Raw genomic sequence first — 23283 nt, 5'->3', positions numbered from 1 at the left:
ATAATGTAAATTAATTTTAGCAGAAACATGAACTAGCATTTTGTGTGTGTGTGTGTGTGTGTGTGTGTGTGTGTGTGTGTGTGTGTGTGTGTGTGTGTGTGTGTGTGTGTGTGTGTGCGCGCGTGTGTGTTGCATTGGGAACTGTCTGATCATGTGATGTCTGGGCTTTCATCTTAGCTGGAATTCAGTTGCCTGTCGGGTCCATGCATACTGTATGCAAGCTCTTTTTTTTTTTTTTTTTTTTTTGTCTGTCTGTCTGTCTGTTGCCCTCTCCTTATTGACATTCATTTATTCTGGCTGCACAGCAAAGAACCAGAGCAGAGGAAAAAATGAATCAGTCCATGCACTTTTACAATTATATATAATACATATGTGGCCAATGCTGTCTGCAAAATGACAGTAATAAATTGTATTTAGATGTAGTTCGACGGTTCCAAGGCTTACTTCATACTCAGTCCTGCTTTCACAATTTTATTGTAATATTTTGCCTTTGCCTATGCATATCTGCTTAGCACTGCAGTACTGGTGTCTCCAAAAAAAACAAACAAAAAAAAAACCAGCTGCTTGTATGCTGTAGCGGTGTAACGTTATGAATAATAGGTCTGCATATTGAACAATGCATTCAAGACACGGCAGAATAAAGTCATTATAAAATACCACTTATATTATGTGAGGTGTAATAAACATTCAAACTTAATCAAGCCCACATGCATTCCTGCTTTTTCTTTAATTAGGATAGTCTACAGGGGTTCCAGAGAATTACATCTCCTAAGTACATTGTTTTTTACAAGCCAATAAAGTCATGATCGGGACAAAATAACAAAAACTATACTGCTATACTGAAATGGGTTGCTATATTGGTGCACATTCGATCCACTATTAGTTATGAATCTGAAAGTTGTGGTCCAAAATGTTACACTGGCATTAATACAGCAAAATGGCCACACATCTGAGCTGCCTTGGTTGGTGGAAATGGACACAAACACAGCTGTATTCAGGCAGCATTTCCTCGCTGATTCCTCGCTGGATTAAAAAACTCCCCGGCAGTTGGGAAGTTTGTGGCTGCACTTTCTCTAGAGCTTCAAAAGCTCTAAACACATCTCTGGTTACAGATACACACGAAGCTAGAAAGAACTAGTTAACAGCAGAATACAAAATAAAAAGCCCTATGCTTCAGACACATCCCTTTTGAGTGATACAGACCGGTAAAACCTTTGCCAGAGATCTAATGATTAATTAACCATGTTTACTGTTCATGCATTTTAATACACTTTCTAAAAGCTTTCTTATACGCTTTCTTATTCAATTTCTAATCACTTTTTTATGACATACTGGTAAAAAGAATCGATCAATTGTATTTCAGTTGTATTTGTTTTTTTGAATGGAATGGAAAGCTGAGCCATGTATTCAGGCAATGCTTAGTTTTAATGAATTTAGCATTGCCAAGTTCCCATTGTTTCATGTCAAGTTTGGATTTTGTGTATCCTTATCAAGTGTCAGATTTGTGTCAGAGTTTGTCAGGATTTCTTTGGATATCCTGTGAAGTCATTACACCCCCTGTAGCAGATTTCACAGGTTAATGTTAGTACTTTTAAAAGCTTGAAGTCATAATATTCTTATTTATTTATGTATTTTCTCTTGCTGGTCCTCACAGAACACTTCTAGTTCACAGATATTATTTTGCCATCTTGGACGTGCATCATGTCTAAGATTCATTTTGTTTTAGTTTCTTGATTGACTACATATTACAATCTATTCCTCTTTCTTGTGCCTCTGGGTCACATAATCTCAAAACATAATAGATCCACCCCTCAAAGCAAGGTGCTCGTTTTCTCAAAATGTACTTTCGATGATTGTGACCAAGAGTTTCATGTTTACCTCTTCAGTCTACATCACTGGGATAACTAGATATTGTTTGCATATATAAGATCTTTACTTTTGGTTGCAGGTAAGGTTCATTTCTAAAGACTTTCCCATGCAGATCATTTTTGTGCAAGTAATGCTTCAGAGTAAAATAGTACACCACGTATGTGTTAGCTTAATCTCTCCAGCACATCCTAAGTGTCATAAGGGAAAATTGTGTTACCATTCTGGACAGCATAATGGTACAGTAGTTTTAGCTGTTTTTATTTTAGCTCCAGATTTTTCCCTGACTCTCACAGGTCCCCTTAACTGCCATTTCCTAATGACATTATAGACACTGGAAATTATGAGCTGGATGGGCTTTAATATCTTTTTATAGCCTTCTCCTGCTTTGTTAGGCATCGATTAGATTCATTTTTGTATCCTCAGTTAGCTGTTTTGAAGAGCACATGGTTGCTGAGTGTTAGCACAAGGTCTGAAGAGCCACAGAATTGTAATTACTGAGACACTTTTTGACCAGCCAAGTGTCCCATGAAGTCAATTAAGGTCCAGCACGTTAAATACGTTCTGAGACTTTCTTTTGCACAAGAGGTTTCTTTTGCACAGGCTGAAATTACTGTTATTTTTTCCCTATTTTTAAAATTTTGAAATTTCAAGGACTCCTAAAGCCTAAATATACCAAATGCCTAAATTTAGAAACTCCCTGTTAGTGAGACCCCTGATTGTACAATAACATCTCAGGGAACATCTCAGTAACATGTTTGTTACTTGAAGAAAAGAAAGAAAGAAAATTGACTAGAAAGTTAGAATTGGTTCAGATTTTTATAGATAGTAAAATTAAATTTTTTGCATATATTTGTTTTTGTAGTTTCCTACTTAATGTAATACATTATTTTGATATACACACTACAGTAATACACTAACTGACTGTTTTTCATGTGAGTAGGTAGATATCTCATTGTTTTGGAGTTTCTCATAAGGGCCCTAGTTTTTCTTAATTATCATCATAATCATCATTATAATACCATAATTTTCTTCTGTGAATGTTTACTCACATTTAGTATCTAAATGCATGCCTATGATGATCACATGTCCTGTCGGTGGTGGTGTCGTCGTCCTAATTTGATTTTGGCACAGGTTTTATGCCTAATGCCAGGATGTGTGATATGATCATTAATGGTTTGCATAATTTATTGACTGTGGATTTACACTTGGATACAGAAACCAGAATTTGGCTTGAACACCATATGCGCTTTGAGATTTTAATTGCTGACTTGTCCAAAACTGATGTACTGTGCCACTGTTTTCAGCTTCACACCTACACCAAACATCACAAGTATTTATATTCAAACACTATTTCATCAACTACTTCTAGCCGGTATTGCATATGTGATTGATGCCTAAGAGATTATTTTTGTAGTGAAAATATATTTGTACTGATTTGATTTACCTCTCTTAGCATGTCTGCTGCTTTTCGTAGCCGGGGACCTCTTCCAGCATAAAAATATGTGCAGACCTACAGAGCAGATTTATTGATTCAGCTATTTAAATATTAGGCACATTAGGCAGATGTGTACCATCATATTTATTTATTGTGGCCATTTGAGATTTCCTTCCTGAACATTCCATCAGCAGTCCCAAACCACTTATAATGATGTAAAATGTACACTGCCCAACCACTTTAATAGGTACCATTGCATAGTCTTGCACTTATCCAATCAGCCAAACATGTGGCAACAGCACAACACCTAAAGCCATCGTCTAGTCATTTCACAATTTTTAGCTGTCCAGACTCGGACACAGATTTTTGTTATTGGCTGTCAGCAGTGGAACCCAGTGTGATCTTATGCTCTTGTAGCCCATCTGACTCAAAGTGTGATGTGCTGTGGGTTTTGAAATATCTTTCTGCTTACCTTGGTCGTAAAGAGATTCTGAGTTACTGTGGCTTTTGTCTGTTCAAACTATTATGGAAATCCTTCTCTGAACTCTCTCATTCACAAGTGCTCTCTGAGTGTTTTTTTTTTTTTGCACCACTGTTGAGCATGATAATCCCATGACATCAGCATTCTCAAACCCAGCCTGTCTCAGACCCACAACCATATCATAGTAAAAACGTATTTTTTCCCTTCCTAGTGTTTGATGTGAAAATAAGCTAAAGCTCTTAGCTGACCTGCATCTGTATCGTGAGTTTCTGCACTGTCCTGCTGCCAAGGTGGACAGGCGTTCCTATTAAATTGGCTGTAGAAGGTGGATTTAATACAATACTTTATTAACAGCATTTTTCTTGTTATACAAAAGCTGTACTTGAAATTAGAGTTTACTAGTTGTATTAAGGTATTGTATTAATACCTAGTGTATTTTTTTTAATTATTTGAATATAATTATTATTATTTGAATTTTTGTATTAAAATTACATTTGAACCATGTATCTTTAATATTTATAGCAAAAATGTATTATGTGCGTCCTTAGTATGAATTGGTGACCACGCCGTGTCATCCGTGCCACCAGTGAGCATCATGATCACTTTTATGACATGCTGAGATTCAGCGTAGTGGTAATGAACTAGATGGAGCTCATCTCCGGGCATCTCCTCTAGAGATGCGTTAGAGTGCATCAGGCCACCTCTAATGGATATTAATATTACTCCTGCTGTGTGAAACGACATGGAAAGATACTCAGTCAGCTTCCTGCTGAAATAAGCTAAGGAAAGCAGAGAAGAGTAATGGGAAAGCTTAGATAAAGATTCCTCAACACCGGCTACAAACTCTAATCTATGACATGACACTTGCATTAATATGTTATGTAATTACAGTTGTCTGAGAAAGGAGGCTGCAGTGCCAGTGACTGCTGCATTTAGGAGAATAAAATACAGGCTTTCTGTCCGTCACATTCGTTGTAGCGCTCTCCAGAATTATTAGCACCCTTATATTTTGATGACATAAAGTGCTGTAGCATATAAACGTTCTAACATACTGTATAGACACATGTAAATATTAATCACAAAAAAAACAATGCAAATTTATTCTTTAAAACAGTGTATTTTCTTATAATGTGATGTTTGTAATGTCCAGGAAAGATCTGGGTTTGTACAGAAATAGACTTAGCAGAATTCATGAAGCCATAAATATTCAAATGAATGCCCTGAAGTACCAGCTACAAAACACACACAAAGCATCAATGATCCACCTTCAGATTTTATGGTGGGTATCAGGTGCTGGTCCAATTTTATCACCACACATGCTGATTGCATGCACATAAATCCAATTATTGCCAGATTTCCAACTCATAAGGCTTCCGTTAACATGGTACAGTAACACTAGTATTTTCAAAACGTTTAAAATCTCGATAGTCTCTGTACAATCTATATTCTCTGTATGTTAAATAGTCTCTGTGTCTTAGGCTACAGTGAATTTAAACATTTTAATAATACCTGCTTTACTTTACCACAATACCACATGACTTATAACCCCAGTTGTGTTTGCAGGGAAAAGGAGTTAGACTTATTTCCTGAATAAATAATCTCTTTGACCTTCATATCCTATGTTGTACTCTTTCATAGAAGTTGCTTTATGTGGAGCTTTTTTGTTCGTTTTTTTTGGTGGAAATAATTGTCAAAGGTAAGCATTCTATGTATTGTATATTGCATTAGCATCATAAACTCACCGAGTTAGAAATCACACACTAGTACAGGAGTATAAAATCTAGAGCTGCAAATCCACAAGTGCACTCTCTCCTTCTCTTTTTCAGTATTATTCCCATCTGCCTCTTAAACAATTTTGTACTGATATCCAGTACATGGCTTATAAATTAGCAGGATATTGCTTTCCTTGTACTCTGTTTTGTTGCTCCCCGTGGAAGCGCCGTTGTTAAATCCCACTCCGGTCCGATCGTGTTTCTGCCACTCAGCCTTCAGCCCACTGGCGTATAACCAACACCTCATGCTGGACCTCCTTCGTTTTGGCTAACTGATGGGAGAATGTGTAATCCTCATATTCCTTCTGATGGAAAGCAAACGCGCTGTCATCAATCACATACTTGGAAAGATACAGCCAAGACTAATGTACCGCTTTCAAACCCACCGTGAGATATTAGCCTAATAGAATAAGCTTCATTGTGCTCACTCAGGCTCAACGTGTTTTCTGGAAGCAGACTGCCTTGCACCTACACAAAATGTGTCACGTATTTAATTTGCCTTTATTCATTTCTAAATGTCAGACAGACTCGGGTTATTATTACTCTATTTTATGGACAAGGTTGTTTTTGTATCGTTATATGGATGTTGGCTAGAAGCTGCTGATTGATTTGTAATGAGGAGATGAGGGACTATACCCTTTCATCAGCAGGAAGATGGAAGAGAAAAGTTTAGGAGACTTTATTACCTGCCAAGATGCAATGCGACAGATACGTATCATATACCAAAGTCAGCAAATACTAGCAGGTATCTTATTTCCTTATGGTTTGTGTGTAGGGAAAAAAAGGTTACCTGCAAAAAATACATGCAAGCTGATGTCCTAACAGGGTCTGTGACGCATTGCTTGTGTGGAATAGCACAACTCAGCCATTTTGCATGTTTGCCTTAATGAACAGGCAATTTGGTTGCTTTTTTTTTTTACAGCAAGTGCAGAACAAATGACCAGAGGTTTTAGTGCAAATAGATTTATGTAGCAGCAGCAGCAAGCCTGAAAGGCAGCACAAACAACAACTGAGATAAAGATGTATGAGTCTGTTTCAACCATTTCAAGGTAAAATAAATTTTCGTTTTTAAAGTAGCATCTGAAAGATTCAGTGTCACCCTGCATATTTACACATGTGTGTGTATGCGCGTGTGTGTGTGTGTGTGTGTGTGTGTGTGTGTGTGTGTGTGTGTGTGTGTGTGTGTTATGTGGCACAAGGCAAAATTACTGTCATTACTGTATACTCTGCTTTACATACTTACATAGGACATTATAGTTCTTTGAGATCTGAGATTTAATTTCTTTGAAAACATTACATAAACTAGTACATTTATGTGTTGTATTCTTGATTTTAACACTAAGGTGACAAAACGTAAATATCCAAACTCTCTAGTTAACATTGAATATTCATGAGAAGTGCTCAATTGTGTGTTAAAGCTAATTACATTAAAATAAAAATATGTAAATGCACAAATATAAATGTGGTTCTGGTGTGCCTCTGGGTGGTTTTAAGGGGGAAAATGGATCTGGAATTTTTTTATCGCCTTTGTGCGTGTAGTCACATATTCCTAAGTAGAGCTTTGCTCTTTGTGTGTCAGACAAAAGCAGAACAGTGTGAGGCCAAGCTCACCAGCAGCAACAGAGGCCCATATGAATGTATTGTGATTTCTCAGTCTCTACTTATATGTGGATTTATAGCCAGAAAATAAGATATGTATTCTAACAAATACTGATGGATAGTTTAATTTTTCTTAGAGTGAAAAGTCTAAAAGTATTTGGTTAAAAAACAGAACCGTTGAATAGTATTGCTACATATATAATCCACTCTTTAATCAGATTGGTCTAAAATGTAGTCTGTTTTTGCCCAGCATGTTCCTCTGGATTCTTCAAACCATCCCAGGGAGATCAGTCATGCCAACAGTGTCCTATCAACAGCCGCACCACCAACGAGGGAGCTACCAGCTGCGTCTGCCGTGTTGGCTACTACCGCACTGATTCAGATCCTGCACAGATGCCCTGCACAAGTACGTTGTTTTTAAACAATTCAAGTCCAATAAAAGTTTTGAGAGCTGTCAGCAATGGCATGACCCACAACCACAGATCCACTGAATCCATCTCTAAATCCTTCATATTGCACAAGCCTAAGCATGCAGAGCCATGCTGTTTTATCTCTGGAAACTCTTGCCCTTTTTTTTAAGAAGTGGTTAGCGGATGAAGCATACTCTGAATGAAAATGTCACTCTCTAGTGTAACTGAAAAGGAGCCAAGAAATAACAAGCCCAGTCCTATTTGCATAATTCCCTGTGCTTTTTAGAAGAGTGGCCATTTGTGAATGAGAGCAGCACTCTGTTTGAGAGTAGAGAAGTAGAGAATACTTTTCTCACAGTGTTGCTTTGCATTATAATAAACACAATGCTCTTTTCAACACATCACAGATTAAAGAGCTTGCAGAAGGACCAGGCTGCTTTGATTCGATTCATACTAATGGAGCAATCAAAATGGTGTGAATGAATAAGAATCAGCTCCTAGTGTATAGACAGAACAGTCACTTAGTGTTCAAGACATCATTGGAGGAATGATTCAGACTGTTGATCCGGTTCTACGTTGCACGACTTGTTTCACTTTTGAGTAGAGATCGGTGATTATTATTTAACACTTTGAATCTTTCTAAAGCAGTTTAACTTGGAAAACAAAAGATTTACAATTTTATGTAGAACCAGAAAGACAAAGATGCCTCTAAGGTGACAGATGGAAACTTATTTTGAGGGAACATTAAAGTGAGAGGTTTTATGTAAAAGAATTTGACCAATAAACCATTGTTCAACATGTAAATCTGATGAAGTCACTGACTACAGATTTTAATTGAGTATTTTGCACAGTGGTGTGTCTCTGATATGTTGTATGTGTTTTATTAAGTGAGCCTTATGGCACAGAGTATCATCGTAGGCGTAAGAAAGATGTGCAGAAAACACACACACACTCACAGTGAGAGACAAATAGGCAGCTGTGTTTGTGCCAAGTGTTATAAAGTCTTTCATGTCCTGCTGGGCTCATACAGCGTCTCCTACGAATAACATGCCTGGTTACCAGAGTTCATTTAAAAAAAGGAACACAAAACTTGCAGTTCTGTTGTTTGTCCTTTAGTGTCAGAACTTGGATGAACTTAGACATTGTGTCTATTTACTTTCACTTATTCCTCTAAAGGCATCTTTATCGAGCTTTAGCTTTATTATATTTCACATGAAAATTTTTGGTCACTGTTGATAATGGGTTTTAGATATGTTATTGAAACTCTAGACTCTATAAAGGGGGTTTTCACTACAGGATACAACAGTCACTGATAGACCGTGTGAATCAACAATCATGCGCTAGAAAGAAATCAGCCTTAGCCGAAAAACTGCATTTTATTTAATCATTCGGTGTGTTTTTCTACTGACTGTTAGTTTTGCTATTAGATTTTGTTTCTAACAATTAAAATAATGAACTAATTCTAATAATCAGCTTTAAAAAAAACAAACAAAAGAAAATGTATTTTGATCTCATGTTTCCTTGAACTAGAGTCAGGGCTTTGTCTTGCCAGCTCATCTACAAACCTTCCCCTGAATAGAATGAACTGGCCCATTTTCTACATGATATTTATGTCTTTTTTATAATGACCCAGTATCCCATGTCAATATGTGTGTTCTTTTTCACCCCATAGCCGTGCCCTCCGCCCCTCAGACAGTCATTTCCAGTGTGAATGAGACATCCTTGAGGCTCGAGTGGATTCCTCCTCGTGACAGTGGTGGCCGACACGACCTCGTGTACAACATCATCTGCAAAAGCTGTGGCTCGGGCCGAGGAGCCTGCACACGTTGTGGAGACAACGTGCAGTTCGTGCCACGGCAGCTAGGCCTCATCGAGCCACGCGTGCACATCAGTGATCTACTCGCCCACACGCAGTACACCTTTGAGATCCAGGCAGTGAACGGTGTTTCTGACCAGAGCCCCTACTCGCCTCAGTTTGCCTCAGTCAATATTACAACTAACCAGGCCGGTAAGCCACTTCATAAACCGTTAGCGGTTTACTTTACACATGCAAATCAAATATGTTTAATTAAAAACCAAGAGCCCCGGTCTTTGCTCTTGGCTCATTTGAAAGATATATAATTTTTACAATTGCTGTGAGGATTTTAGCATCAATTGTTCTGTATTTGTTTTTCAACACTTGTTCATATTTCATGTTTCCTTATTTTTATTAGCCCAGAGTGGCAGTTACAGTTCACATCACATTGTCTAGGGGTGTGGACTGGGGGAAAAAAAACTAGAAGCAGCAGTTCAAAGGAGCACAGCAAACGTTAATAGGGCAGTTTAATGAGAGCTCTGGACCTGGCTGTTCTGGTGTGCCTGTCAGTGTACATTACAGCCTCACTGGTGCTGGGAAACTTCACCTCACTGCACCAACCACCTCTAAAAGTCAGCTAGTCAGCCATCACTGAAATCATGAGCAGACACTGAGCGAGCTAGTATGAAAACTGCTTTACTCATGATGAAAGAGCATTTTTAGTTCATACATAAGTTTGTAAATGACAACCAAGTGATACACAAATTTCCACATTTTTCATTTTGACTTTTTTTACTGATCACATTTGAAAAAAAAAAAATCCCCTTAGCTGCTAAAAAAAACACTGGTTTTTGTTGTGTCTAGTGTCCTTTTTGTTTATGTCTACACTCTACACCTGTTTTTAATGTAGCATCTTTCACTTCACTTGACACTCCTGCCTTAGTCCATCTTCATCTGCTGTCCTGAAATTGATTAGAAGTAGCTAATGAATAATAAGTCTAGTTTTCCTCCACATGGGAAGATTTTCTTAAGTTCTGCAGTCAGTGTTAATCAGGTTTTTTTGAAAATGCTTGCTGCTCACTGTGAAGCCATGCACAGCCTAAGCAAATGCTGAGGACAAATAACTATTGATTACCAGCTGAACATCAATTTAATACTAAATGCACCAAAATTTACATACCACACAAAGTGCCTATTGATTAATAATTAGTTATATTGCTTAAACGAAGATCTGGGCCCAAAAGCATTTAGGGTATGAATCAACTAACCTGATGGAGAAGCTGTTTTTGATGTTCTTGCTTCCATTTAGCCTTGAAAGCTTGTTGTGGTCTATGGCTACATTTAAGCCCGCTGCATTGTTTTGGGCTCAAATATATTGATTTTACGATGATCAGTGTTCGTGGAAGCCACTGAACCACTAGCCACACAAAGAATTATTAACAAAGAAGAATTATTAACAAAGAAGCTAATAATGTACATGAGCAAAATGTTTGATTTTGGGTTCATCTGACTATAGCACATGATGCTAATTGTTATACAAGACCCATTATGAAGTTTAGGTGAGTTCTCAGAAAGTGCTTCTTTCTGGCAAGACTTTCAAACAGCTTGCTGTTATGAAAGTGACATTTGGCAGTTTTCTTTCTTTTAATTTTTGGGCATTTTTTTTCTTTATTTCACAATCTTACTCACAGTCTGGGAGAAGAGTGTACTTGTAGATCTTACTATTTCAGACATGTGAAACTTTTTGTTATACCCATATTTACTTTTTAATCTATTACCTGATTTGTGCAGTTCAATAACAATCATCTGATTTGAGAGACTGGATGAGAGATTTTCAGTGATTTATTCACGGTAATGGATTACCATTAATTACATGAGTACAGCCTCTTATTTATTAACCGTGGAAACTGTTACATGTTATTCTTCCTATGACATTGTTAATGCAATATGAACACTAAAAAACATATCACTGGGTATGAATAATATGGACACCTATAATTTTGAGAGAAATTTCTATTAAACAAATTGTAATTTTAATGAGATTTTGTTTTATTAGAAGAAAGATAAACAGTGCCAGTTTGTTTTACTGGAAAATGTTCAGTAATTCTGGGCCAATAATTCTGGGGTGCACTGAAGGTCTGGACTCACTGATGGATCTTTGAAGTTGAAGTGGTTGAAGTTCTATGATATTAAATAAATATCCTCCCACATAACATGAAACCTCTCCTGTGGCTTTTTACGTGGTGTCTAGGTATATATATAATAAAGCCTTTTTTTATAGGAAATGGTTCAAAAACATGATTAACAAGGATTGTACAGTACTTTGTCATGTACAGGAGTGGAAAATTTCTTGGCAAGTGCAGAAATCTTTGAATTCTTTACAGATGGAAGCATACCTAATTGGTTCCTCTGGTTCTCTACCATAATACCACAAGGACACATGAATTTGTGTGAGAGCACTACTTGCATTTATCATAAATTGAAGGCCGAGCGAGATGTTGAGTGATGGAGTAGTGCTTACAGCACACTGGGAAATGGAAAATAGATCACTTTGGCAGAACTGAACAATTTCTGAAAATATAAAAGATTTCTGGCTCCATTTGTGTGGCTCTTTCTGTCAGTGCGGACCTGCTTCACAAAACACGAGGAACAATTAGACTCAGATGTAGCATGTAATTCCATCCATATTATTCGGCCTGAAATATGCCATATTTTAGTTTCTTTGGTAAAAAAAATGTTCGTTTCTTCAAGCTGGAACACAATTCTCATATCCATAAGAAAAAAAATTGTAGGCTGATTTTTTTTTAAACTTGTCTTCTGCACATTCTGTTTCTCTTTGCTACAGCTCACACACAAAAATTCATGCGCAGCATTTTTAGGGGATCATACATATATGTGATATATATATGTTACCTATAAAAACCAAATAATATCTTCTTACTTTCTCCTCTCCACACTTTTCTTGCTATTTGTCTAGCTTTATATGTGTGTTTATGGTGTTTACGTATCATAAATAGTGATATTTGATTACTCAATTATCAGTTATTAATTGGTAGAATTTCACCCTTTTTACTCGTCTAAGCTTAGAATTTTAGCCAACAGGTCATATTGGATTTGATTAAACTTATATGTAAACCTGATAAACAGCATATAAATCTTCATAATAAATTCAGAGCAGTCATGTTCCTTGTTCTGTCTCTGAGAGATTTCTGTAGCCACTTTTGCCTCTGGCTTGATCATTAGGGATCTAAGTCTACACCCATATTTCTATTGTTGAAATATACAAATTGAATTGAATTGACAGTGAAGGGACAGTCTTTACTAGAAATGGTGTTTTCCTAAAATTCATGGTGAAGAAAAAAGTCCTGCATGCAGTGAAGTGCTGCTTTTGCATGCACTGGTGTGTTTAATGTTTCTGGGCTCTACTCAGCAACCTTCTAAGTAAAAGGGAGCTTTACAACCTAAAGCCTGGAAGTCACAGAGCAATCAACCAATGAAAAATCTTTCGTGCCAACCATAAATACCATTTACAATATCAGTTCTCTGGAATGGTGTGCACTTTAAATGGGCATGTGGTTGTACAAAAAAAGGATAAAGGAAAAATCAATTCACTTTTGTTCATCTGACGGCATACAAATATGATTAATGGTTTGTTTGAAAAGAACTGGAATCTAAAATGGCAGGAAAAGTAGAGGGAGCTAATATTCTCACTTCGCATCCAACAAGTCAGCATTTGTCTTCTAAATAGCATCTCTTATTTCTGCATGGCAACCCACATTCATGACAGACAGACAGACAGACAGACAGACAACATCCGAGATGAAGAAATGCTGCTTCTCTCTGTACATATTTGGTTTCATTGTGCTGTACACTGCTGCCCACTGCTGATGACCTGCTAATGTTATGTACAAAATAAGAAAGTGTATCTTTACAAATGGTGGTATAGACAACATTAAGAAAATTGGCACAGATGGTAAATTAAATTTCTTTGTTAAATGCAAGGAAATTGTTGTGTTTCTTCATGGCACTTGTACTGTCACCAAGATCTTCACAACAAATGTTGTCCAGTTTTAAAAACATAGCTTGTCTTAGTAGTTCTTTCTCCATGGTTCAAAGATGGACATGTATTATTATTATTCATAATTTTCCTGAATAAAGAATATCCACAATAACTGATTAAAACAAAAAGAGAGCGAGATAGCAGTTCAAAAGTTTTCTAGTTAATTAGGATACCTGGCAACATTGTCTATTCTGCGCCAAGTGTTGTGCGTGTATAATTTACACCTGGCTTTGGATGTGGACAAAATCACACACACACAGTTTAATTCACCCAAAGTTTAGTCATCAAGCTGAATATGTAATCAGCTGCACTTTCTATTTCCAAAACCTTTCATTATGCTGAATTCCCACTTTCTACTGTTTATGGGTTGGCTTATTCAAGGCACTTAAACTGCACATTTAGTCTAATACTAAGGTTCTTTGGGCAGAATTGCACCTAAAAATGAGTCTCATTATTGCGGTCTTTTTCCTATTTTCCCTGCACAGCTCCATCAATGGTGTCCATCATGCATCAGGTCAGCAGGACTATCGATAGCATCACGCTGTCATGGTCTCAACCAGATCAGCCCAACGGGGTCATACTGGACTATGAGCTGCAGTACTATGAGAAAGTAATCACACACATCTTCACTCACATGCACATATTACACCAAGGCCTTCATTTCTGTGTTGCACTTGGCAAGAATGGAAACTGAGCCATTTCTGTTTTCTTGAATAAATGTTTTGATGGCCAAATTGTGGTGCATGTGCTGTATCATAACTGTCAATTTAAAGTGTCCTCTGATCTCTTCCAGAATACTGCTGAATTCAACTCTTCTACACTAAGGAGCCAGACAAATACAGCTGTAGTTCGAGTCCTAAAGCCAGGCACCATCTATGTGTTCCAGGTGCGAGCTCGGACAGTCGCGGGGTTTGGACGCTTCAGTGGAAAGATGTACTTCCAGACCATGACTGAAGGTAAGGCTTTTATTTGCTTAGAAATAGACATCTCAGGTTTGTCTTTTTAACCTTTAAAGAATAGATTCTTTGTTTTTGCCTCTGTAAATACTATATCAATCACAATTGCACCATGTATAATCCTGACAGCACAGACCAATTAAATCTTTGTCAGCTATTAGTCTGATCACTTGGCGCTGGCTGACAAGTAACAGAGTTACTGTTTTAAAATCACTGCCAGTCATTGAAATGGCACTAACTTCAATCAGATTAAGCATGTCAGTACATCTCCTTGCCAGGAGCATAGCCAAGAAACAGATGTCAAAACTCCAGTCCCAGCATGCTGCTGCTTTTCCAAAAGTGAACTGGCATACTGCTCTTTTCCTGCTACTTTTTTATACACATTTCTTATAAGCTAACAGAAATAAAAGCTTTGCCAGTTGGCAATCATATAGCTTTAGTCAACATTTAAAAGAAGATTTTACAGAGTGTGTGGTAATATTATTAACTGTAAACCCCCAAATGGCTGAATAGAAACGATTGCCAAGATGTAACCTTAGGATGACCTTAGGCAGGTTGGCCCTTTGGATTGCAAGGTGTTTACTTTATGGAGAGGGAACTGTCCAGTTAGACATCTGTTTTAAACTATATGTTGTTCTTACTGTGTGTGTGCACACGTGTGTGGGTGTAGAGGAGTACGATTCCAGCCTGAAGGAAAAGCTGCCACTCATCATTGGCTCTGCTGCTGCAGGTGTTGTTTTTCTCATCTCAGTAATTGTGCTCATCATCGTCTGTAACCGGTGAGTTATCCTATATCTTCCTTGGACAGACTGCATGCAGTTTAAAACTCTGATTGTTTTATGTAATCTCACATCCTTTTGCTAAACTGCTCATGTATCTCTGCTATCTCCCAGGAGAGGCAGTGAGAGGACAGAATCTGAGTTCACAGACAAGCTCCAGCATTACACAAGCGGCCATTGTAAGTAGCCTTTCAATCCCCAACAGTGACCTGTGTCAGCATAAACCTCATCACACAGCATAAATACTATATAGTAATCTTCCCTATCTGGATCAGTATACAAATAAAGAACAGAAGACATCATTTACATTTAGTCATTTGACAGATTTGTTTTTTCAGCGATAACTACAATTAGTAGCAATTTTCATAGATAAATACAATTAGTAGTAATGATATGACTGGCGAAGTTCTGCTATCACCTTTAATCACAATAAGATTTTTAGTTGCAGGCTCCCAAATGATGCAATAGAAAATCGTTAGCTTTTTTATTCTGAAATCGCAAAAGCAAATTCCAACATAGCCATAGCCATGTGCTGTTTGGGATGTCATCACTGCAACACTAGCCGATCTGTAACATCTGTGAGCTCATGTGTGAAACTTTCCTCCATGTTTGTTACAGTATATTGCCCTGTGATTTAAAACAAAATGCAGTCATCTGGCTTGGAGGAAGCACATGCTAGATTTCAGCCTCCCCAGTTGGTAGCAATCTACTAGGGGAGACTAGGGGAGAGCTGGCTGGTGGGTAAGAAGTGACCAAATTGTGGAGGAAATTGGGCCAAAATATTCAAACAAAATTGTGAGTGGTGATCAACACATTAAGTGGCCAAGAGGTCAAAGCTGATAAATAGCTCAGTTCTCATGTTGATAGTGATCAAGTTTCATAGGACGTTGATATGTAGTTGCATGTCATCAGCATAGTGGTACTGTAGGACAAGTTATAAGATCTGATTACTCACCTCAGTGATTCAGTATATAGTGTGAAGTACAGTATATATACATCTATATACCCAGCTCAGCTCGTTTGCCTCATTTGTCATTGATTTTAGGTCATTATTGACTACAACATAGAGTAATGGGCAGTGTAGTGTTTACCTATGATAATCATGTAATGTCAATAACATCTGGTAAAAACTGTAATTTTAAACATCACTATGCTGTGGTGCTGTGGCTCTGGCTAGATTTTTTATTTCTGTTTTCTTTTTCCTAACTGAAAAGTAGCTCTGTCCCCAGCCTGAATACAACCACTGTTGTTTACAAGGTAACTTACTGTATGAGTTGTATGTAGTCGGTGGTGAAGGCTTCTGACTGTTTTCACTGCAGTTGCAATTAATCTCATAAGAGACAGTGGGCTCTAAAAATCCTAATTTACATACTTTAAATAGATTAATTTAATCTTCACTTTCTCCTTCAAAGTGTCACCAGGTATGAAGATCTACATCGATCCCTTTACATACGAAGATCCTAATGAGGCAGTGCGAGAGTTTGCCAAAGAAATAGACATGTCCTGTGTGAAGATTGAGCAAGTTATTGGTGCAGGTAGGTAAGACATCGTCTTAACATTTTAAAATCTGGTCCGAGGAAAAGGTCCTTAGAAGTCAGGTGCATCCACTGATTGTCCTGCAGGTGAGTTTGGGGAGGTTTGCAGCGGAAATCTGCGCCTGCCTGGAAAGAGAGAGATCCTGGTAGCCATTAAAACGCTGAAGTCTGGCTACACTGAGAAGCAGAGGAGGGACTTCCTGAGTGAGGCCAGCATCATGGGCCAGTTTGATCACCCCAACATCATCCACTTGGAGGGCGTGGTGACAAAAAGCTTCCCCGTTATGATAATCACCGAGTTCATGGAGAATGGCTCACTGGATTCCTTCCTTAGAGTGAGTCTTAATATTAGCTTCTTATTTTCTGTGTGTTCAGTGAAGATATATGTTACTAACACATAATATGAAATTGTAAACCAAATTTTTTTGTTCTATCTCATCACAGAAGGAAACACAGAATGTAGTATCTTTTTAGCTGCATATTCTTGTATATTTTCTTTATAGCTTTCATATTGTTCAACGCCATTTGTGTCAGTTTGGCCTCCAGCTGACTGGCGTCCCTGTAGACAGGGAGCAGATGTGGCTGAATGAAGGCACAGCTGCAGGGGGCATTACAAGTCCAAATGTAGTGTTTATGGGCTGTATGGCACAAAGGGCCAGTCATCGTTCTATTATAAATATGGTACAAAGGGTGTTTTGTAATAGCTTACAAAAACTGCTGCTGCATATTTAGTTGAGTGTCTGCAGTTTGGTCATGTTGGTCAAGTTATTTTGCTGCATGTGCTTTCAGCAAAACGATGGGCAGTTCACTGTGATTCAGCTGGTCGGCATGCTGAGAGGCATTGCAGCTGGCATGAAGTATTTATGTGATATGAACTATGTGCACCGAGACCTGGCTGCCCGCAACATCCTGGTCAACAGCAACCTGGTATGCAAAGTGTCTGACTTTGGGCTTTCTCGCTTCTTAGAGGATGACACGTCAGACCCTACGTACACCAGTGCCCTAGTAAGTACATTTGCTGTCATTGAAATTCCAAGCCATAGCTTATTGGTATGGAGCAGAAGGGATTAATGGGTGTCACATTACACAACCCAAACTTTATTTTTCGGTGTCGACATTTGGCACGTTTTCTAAATTTAGTGTACATATTATTGCCTTTATAAATCCTTTCAACTTGTTTTAAGTGAGATATTTGCACCTTAACGTCTACTCTAAAAGCTAATTATAGGTATAAACATGCATTTACATACAAGATGCATTCAAGATGCATTTTTTTTTGCATGAATGTAATGTTGAATTTGAGTGACAGGAAACTAAAAACATGCTGTATTCCTAAATAGACCAAATCATCTTCAACATTTTGGCACACTTGTTTTGTTTACTGGTTAGCAATGGATGTCCCATTGTCAGAATTCGTTTTATTCCTGTACATTTGTCACGTCGATTTAATCTTACTCATTTAATAGCAATGCAAATGCTGTAAGTAGCTGTTTATTTTACACACAGAACATTTTCTGATGGTTGATTGTGTTTTTCTCAGGTTTAATAAAGTTCATGTGACCGAGATTAAAGTAATCATGTGAATCAAGTGAATGTATCAAATACAAATGACCTAACCATAGTATCTGTAACCCAAGATTGGTAAGCATGAGAAATTAAGACTGACATAAAATCTCCTGTTAAAAAGTATGTTTTTATGTTTCTATTATATTGATTGAAAAAAAAAATGAATCAGATCATTTCATCCCAAAGAGAATCTAAAAAATAAAATGAATCACTCTGGTCTCTTCTATCTTAGTCTGCTTTTGTTAAGTTGTCCAGATCTGCTAAGTGAACATTCGTTCTCAGGGAGGAAAGATTCCCATCCGGTGGACCGCTCCAGAGGCCATCCAGTACAGGAAGTTCACCTCATCCAGTGATGTGTGGAGCTACGGTATCGTCATGTGGGAAGTCATGTCCTACGGAGAGAGACCATACTGGGACATGAGCAATCAAGATGTAGGATATTTGCACAGCCATATCTTGTCTCTTTAATTGAACAAGATCCTTTATTCCTGTTTTGCTAATACAGCAGTGACCTCTAGTGGAAAATATCAGTTCTCTTCTGTTCTGTCTGGTTTAATGAAGTGAATACTTATTTTGACTGTGCATATATATATCACTATTTCACAATAAAATAGTGGTTAAGCTAATAGCATGTCAATCTTCATTTGAACTGATAGCAAAGTAAGCGTTGTGCTAATCCTTCCAGGTGATTAATGCTATAGAGCAGGATTACAGGTTGCCTCCTCCTATGGACTGCCCCAATACATTACATCAATTAATGCTGGACTGCTGGCAGAAGGACAGAAACAACCGGCCTAAATTCAGCCAGATCGTGAACACCCTGGACAAAATGATCCGCAACCCTAATAGCCTGAAAGCCACCACCCCACTTTCTTCCGCGTAAGAATATGCAATTTCTAGATATTCACTTGTAAAGCACTTGATAGAGGCCACCGTAATGTTCTGCTTATAGTGGAGGTGATCTCTATGTGCTTATTACTAGTTAGAGTCTAGATTATTTCTGTTTTGCTGAAAGATACAATATATGTGATTTAGAGAGTTTTTATTCTTTTCACTCCAGCGTACACCTACCTCTGCTGGACCGCAGCACTCCAGACTTCTCCAGCTTCAGTAGCGTGGATGAGTGGTTGGACGCTATCAAGATGGGCCAGTACAAGGAGAACTTTGCCAGTGAGGGCTTCAGCTCTTTCGATGCCGTTTCCCAAATGACTCTGGAGTAAGTGTCTTTGTTCTGACATCCTTTAAGCCAGAAGCATCAAATTACCCCATACATCATGAACATCTTCTCTTGAACGGTTTAATGTATTGGCATTTATGAATGGTTTCATTCTGAATGAACATGAACAGATTAAACATACACTCATTGACCAACGGACCCATGCACACCTTCTCATTCATCCATTTAGCCAATGTGCTAATCATGTGACAAAGGAAAAATTCATGCAGATACAAGTCATGAGTCGAAATCATCCAGAAAGGGAAAAATGGATTTTCCATCACTTTGATCATGGAACTGTTGTTAAATATTTCAGAAGCTGATGATCTGCTGGGATTTTTATATACTACAGTCGTTAGGGTTTAGACCAACGGTGTCCAATCTTATCCACAAAGGGCCGGTGTGGGTGCAGGTTTTCATTCCAACCAAGCAGAAGCCACACCAGAGTCTACTAAAAGCCAAGAACAACTGATTAAACAGGTGGAATCAGGTGTGGCTTCTGCTTGGTTGGAATGAAAACCTGCACCCACACGGCCCCTTGTGGATAAAATTGGACACCGCTGGTTTAGACAGAATGTTAAATAGTAAGTGTCGGTTCTGCAGGAGGAAAGGCCTTGTTAATGAGCGAGACCAAAGGAGAAGAAGCACGATAAGCTGAAGGCAATGGTAAATCAAATAAACACATAAAATTAACAACAAGCAGAAATTCATATCAGAGCACACAGCATATCAAAGCTTGAGGTGGACAAGCTACAACCGCAGAAGACCACATGGGGTTCCATTCCTGTCAGATGGGAGGAGCAGTCTGTGGACACAGGCCCAACTGGACAGCTTGGAAAAGATTGGAAAAACATTGCCGGATTTTTTCCTGTCCAGTTTTGGAGAGCTTGTTCCCATTGTCCTCTCAGATTCCTTGGCTTGATAATCTCTTTAGGCCAGATGTTTCTATACTCAAACTATCACTCATGCATCTGGTACCAACAACCATGGCAAAGTCACTAACGTCACATTTTCCCCCAATCCAACATTTGTTGTTAAAAAAAAGCTCTGAATTAACTGAATGTGCATGTGTACAGGTGTCTAAATTCTGCTTTTATTTTATTGGTATTATGTCTCATGAATCTACACAAAATAGCTCATAATATTGACATAATGTCACTGTCAATAATCAATTTAGAGTCACTGTGAAACTGGAATGTGTCCCATGAACGCTGGATATGAGGCCAGAACACACCCTGGATGGGACTCCAGTCCATCACAGGGTACCATTCACACAAATTAACACCTGAGGGCAATTTAGCACAGCCAAGTCACTTACTGTAAAGGTTTTTGTAGGTGAGAAAAACCTGGAGGAATTTCCACATGGACATGCAAATCTAGATATAGAAAGTAGTGTGTGTTTAGGATTCACCCAGGGACCTGGAGATTCTGCCATTTAATACATTTTTCAAAATGATTTACAATTATTTATTAAACGTTGGGACTTCTATAAAACCTGTAAATTGGCTCCTTTGAAAAAATACATGGTTATAGTGTAAAATGTTTAGCTAGATAATGAAGAATTTTGCCCATAATAGAATAAGAGAGACTAGAGATTTCTATCCTTCAAGTCAATTACAGCTCACACAACAATTTTAATTTCAAAGACATTTATGTTTACATTTATGGCATTTGGCAGGTTCTAAATGTATTTTTGTGCCAGATTACAGCTTAATACCTCTCAATTTTTTGAGACCCATATTTTGAGCTATATTTATCATTTCTGATGACAAGTAGACCCAGGCCACTTTGCTTTTGTGTGTATAGGTGTGTGTGTGTGTGTGTGTGTGTGTGTGTGTGTGTGTGTGTGTGTGTGTGTGTGTGTGTGTGTGTGTGTGTTTGTGCACTCTGTGGTGGACTGGTGTGTCAGCTGCCTTATGCCCAGCATTCCAGGGAAAGATTCTGGATACTTTTTCCCTCTCCATTGGATTCTTTTGAATGCTGCCCTTAATTTATTTTTCATTTGTCTTTTTTTAATTACAGTGACATCCTACGGGTGGGAGTCACTTTGGCCGGCCACCAGAAGAAGATTCTCAACAGCGTGCAAATGATGCGAGCTCAGATGAACCAAATCCAATCGGTGGAGGTTTGACCCTCATTCTTAGAGGCTCTCAGACTGACTCCCTCCTCCACCAGCCCCCTGGCTTCAGAGTTCAGCTGCAGTCCTTCCTGTGGAGATGTCCCCGGCAAAGTAGGTCCTCAGGAGGGACTCCCACACAGCAAACACCCCCTAAAATCCACCAGCACGCAGCAGGATGGAGTCGGACAGTGATGTCTGGAGGCCCACACGTGTACTGTACTATTACAGTGGTGATGATTTTAATTGTAACATCAAAGAGAGTAATGGTTAAAGGATTCAAAGGGAGACATTGATCATCACCAGTGTCTAGTTTTGTTAGATTATATAACCCTTTAATAGGGAAATAAGTAAAATTCAAACAGTTCTGTTATTTATAGCGGTACTAGTCTCATGATAAAACCTTTGAGACAGAGAAAGTATAAAGCTTAGGGTGGCAGAGTAACAAGAGGAGAGAAAGATGAAAATGGACCATGGACTAATGGCACAAAAATGAGCCTCTTATACTCCTGCTGATGCCATATGGTTAGGAAGGATCCATGTGGCAACCCAAGAGGAGTAATGTAGAAATTGTGAAAATTAGTGACAAAAAAGTCTGGATTTTTTTTTTTTTTTCAAATATTATGGTGATATTTTTTATTTCTCCTTTTTTATGGATTTGATTTTGGATATATACTCAATGGCAACTTTATTAGGAACACCATACTAATACTATGTAAAACATCCCTTATGCTCTCAAACCAGCCTCAATTCTACATAGCATAGATTCCACGAAGTGCATGTCGTTTAACCGTAACGACTTGACCCAAGTGCTGTACATAACATCATATAATGTCACATTAAACCACATAATTAGACCTAGAATAAAAACCTTCAAAATGGCTAAAGATGAAGCAGTTGTTGGAAAGTGCTGGAAACATTTCTTTGAGATCCTGATGATATGACTGCTTTACGTAACTGCTGAAAATTTCTCCTGTTCTACCACATACATCCCAGAGGTGTTCTGTTCGATTCAGAGCTGAGGTATAAGGATACCACTGAACTACAATGAACTTGTTGTCATGGTTTTGGAGACCGTTTCAGACAAATTGTGCTTTGTTAGTTAGATGGCTCATTATCATGGCATTCAATTGATGCTGGATGGAGATTAACAAGCCCAATGTGTCCAAGAAAGCAATTCCCACATCATTACACCAACACCACCTGGAACTGTTGACAGAAATGCAGTCCATGGAGCCATGTTTTTGCACTGCATTTCAGCCTACTAACTATCTATATCTCAGAAAAAAAATTCAGTTCATTTACCTCATGTTTTTATCTAAAGAGACTTACAGCTAAGAGAGAATACAACTGTGCAGTTAAGGGTTAAGGGCCTTTCTCAAGGGCCCAACAGTAATGCTGAGATTTGAACTCATGACTTTCCATTCAGTTGTCTAGTACCTTAATCGCTGAGGTAACGCTGCCCAATAGTCACTGCTTATCATTGTATCATCTAGATTTGGTGAGTTTGTGCCACCCTGGCCTCAGATTTCTATCCTGGGCTTAAAGAAGTGGAATTTGAGTTTATCTGCCAGAGGTGGGAGTAAGTCAAACATGTGCAAGTCACAAGTAAGTCTCAAGTTATGAATGTCAAGTCAAAGTCAAGTAGAATATTTTTTTAACATTTTTCAAGCAAATCTCAAGTCTCAAATTTG

The 23283-nt window shown here is 38.2% G+C and overlaps 1 protein-coding gene across 1 annotated transcript in view; it reads left to right on the top strand.

Moving 5' to 3' along the window:
* ephb2a (eph receptor B2a) overlaps positions 1-23283 on the top strand; it is a 50249-nt gene extending 26966 nt beyond the window's left edge. Inside the window, exons 4-16 of the mRNA XM_027170235.2 lie at positions 7407-7562; positions 9239-9574; positions 13907-14031; positions 14215-14377; positions 15048-15156; positions 15271-15335; positions 16569-16691; positions 16779-17026; positions 17481-17696; positions 18540-18689; positions 18943-19136; positions 19318-19473; positions 21496-23283. Coding sequence (XP_027026036.1) covers positions 7407-7562; positions 9239-9574; positions 13907-14031; positions 14215-14377; positions 15048-15156; positions 15271-15335; positions 16569-16691; positions 16779-17026; positions 17481-17696; positions 18540-18689; positions 18943-19136; positions 19318-19473; positions 21496-21604 — 2150 coding nt within the window. The 3' untranslated portion in view covers positions 21605-23283. The remainder of the gene's footprint in view (positions 1-7406; positions 7563-9238; positions 9575-13906; positions 14032-14214; positions 14378-15047; positions 15157-15270; positions 15336-16568; positions 16692-16778; positions 17027-17480; positions 17697-18539; positions 18690-18942; positions 19137-19317; positions 19474-21495) is intronic.

This window comes from Tachysurus fulvidraco, chromosome 23 (assembly GCF_022655615.1).
Source record: "Tachysurus fulvidraco isolate hzauxx_2018 chromosome 23, HZAU_PFXX_2.0, whole genome shotgun sequence".
Taxonomy (NCBI): Eukaryota; Metazoa; Chordata; class Actinopteri; order Siluriformes; family Bagridae; genus Tachysurus; species Tachysurus fulvidraco.
The sequence above is the reverse complement of the archived record's forward strand: the minus strand, read 5'-3'. Positions and strand labels throughout refer to the sequence as shown.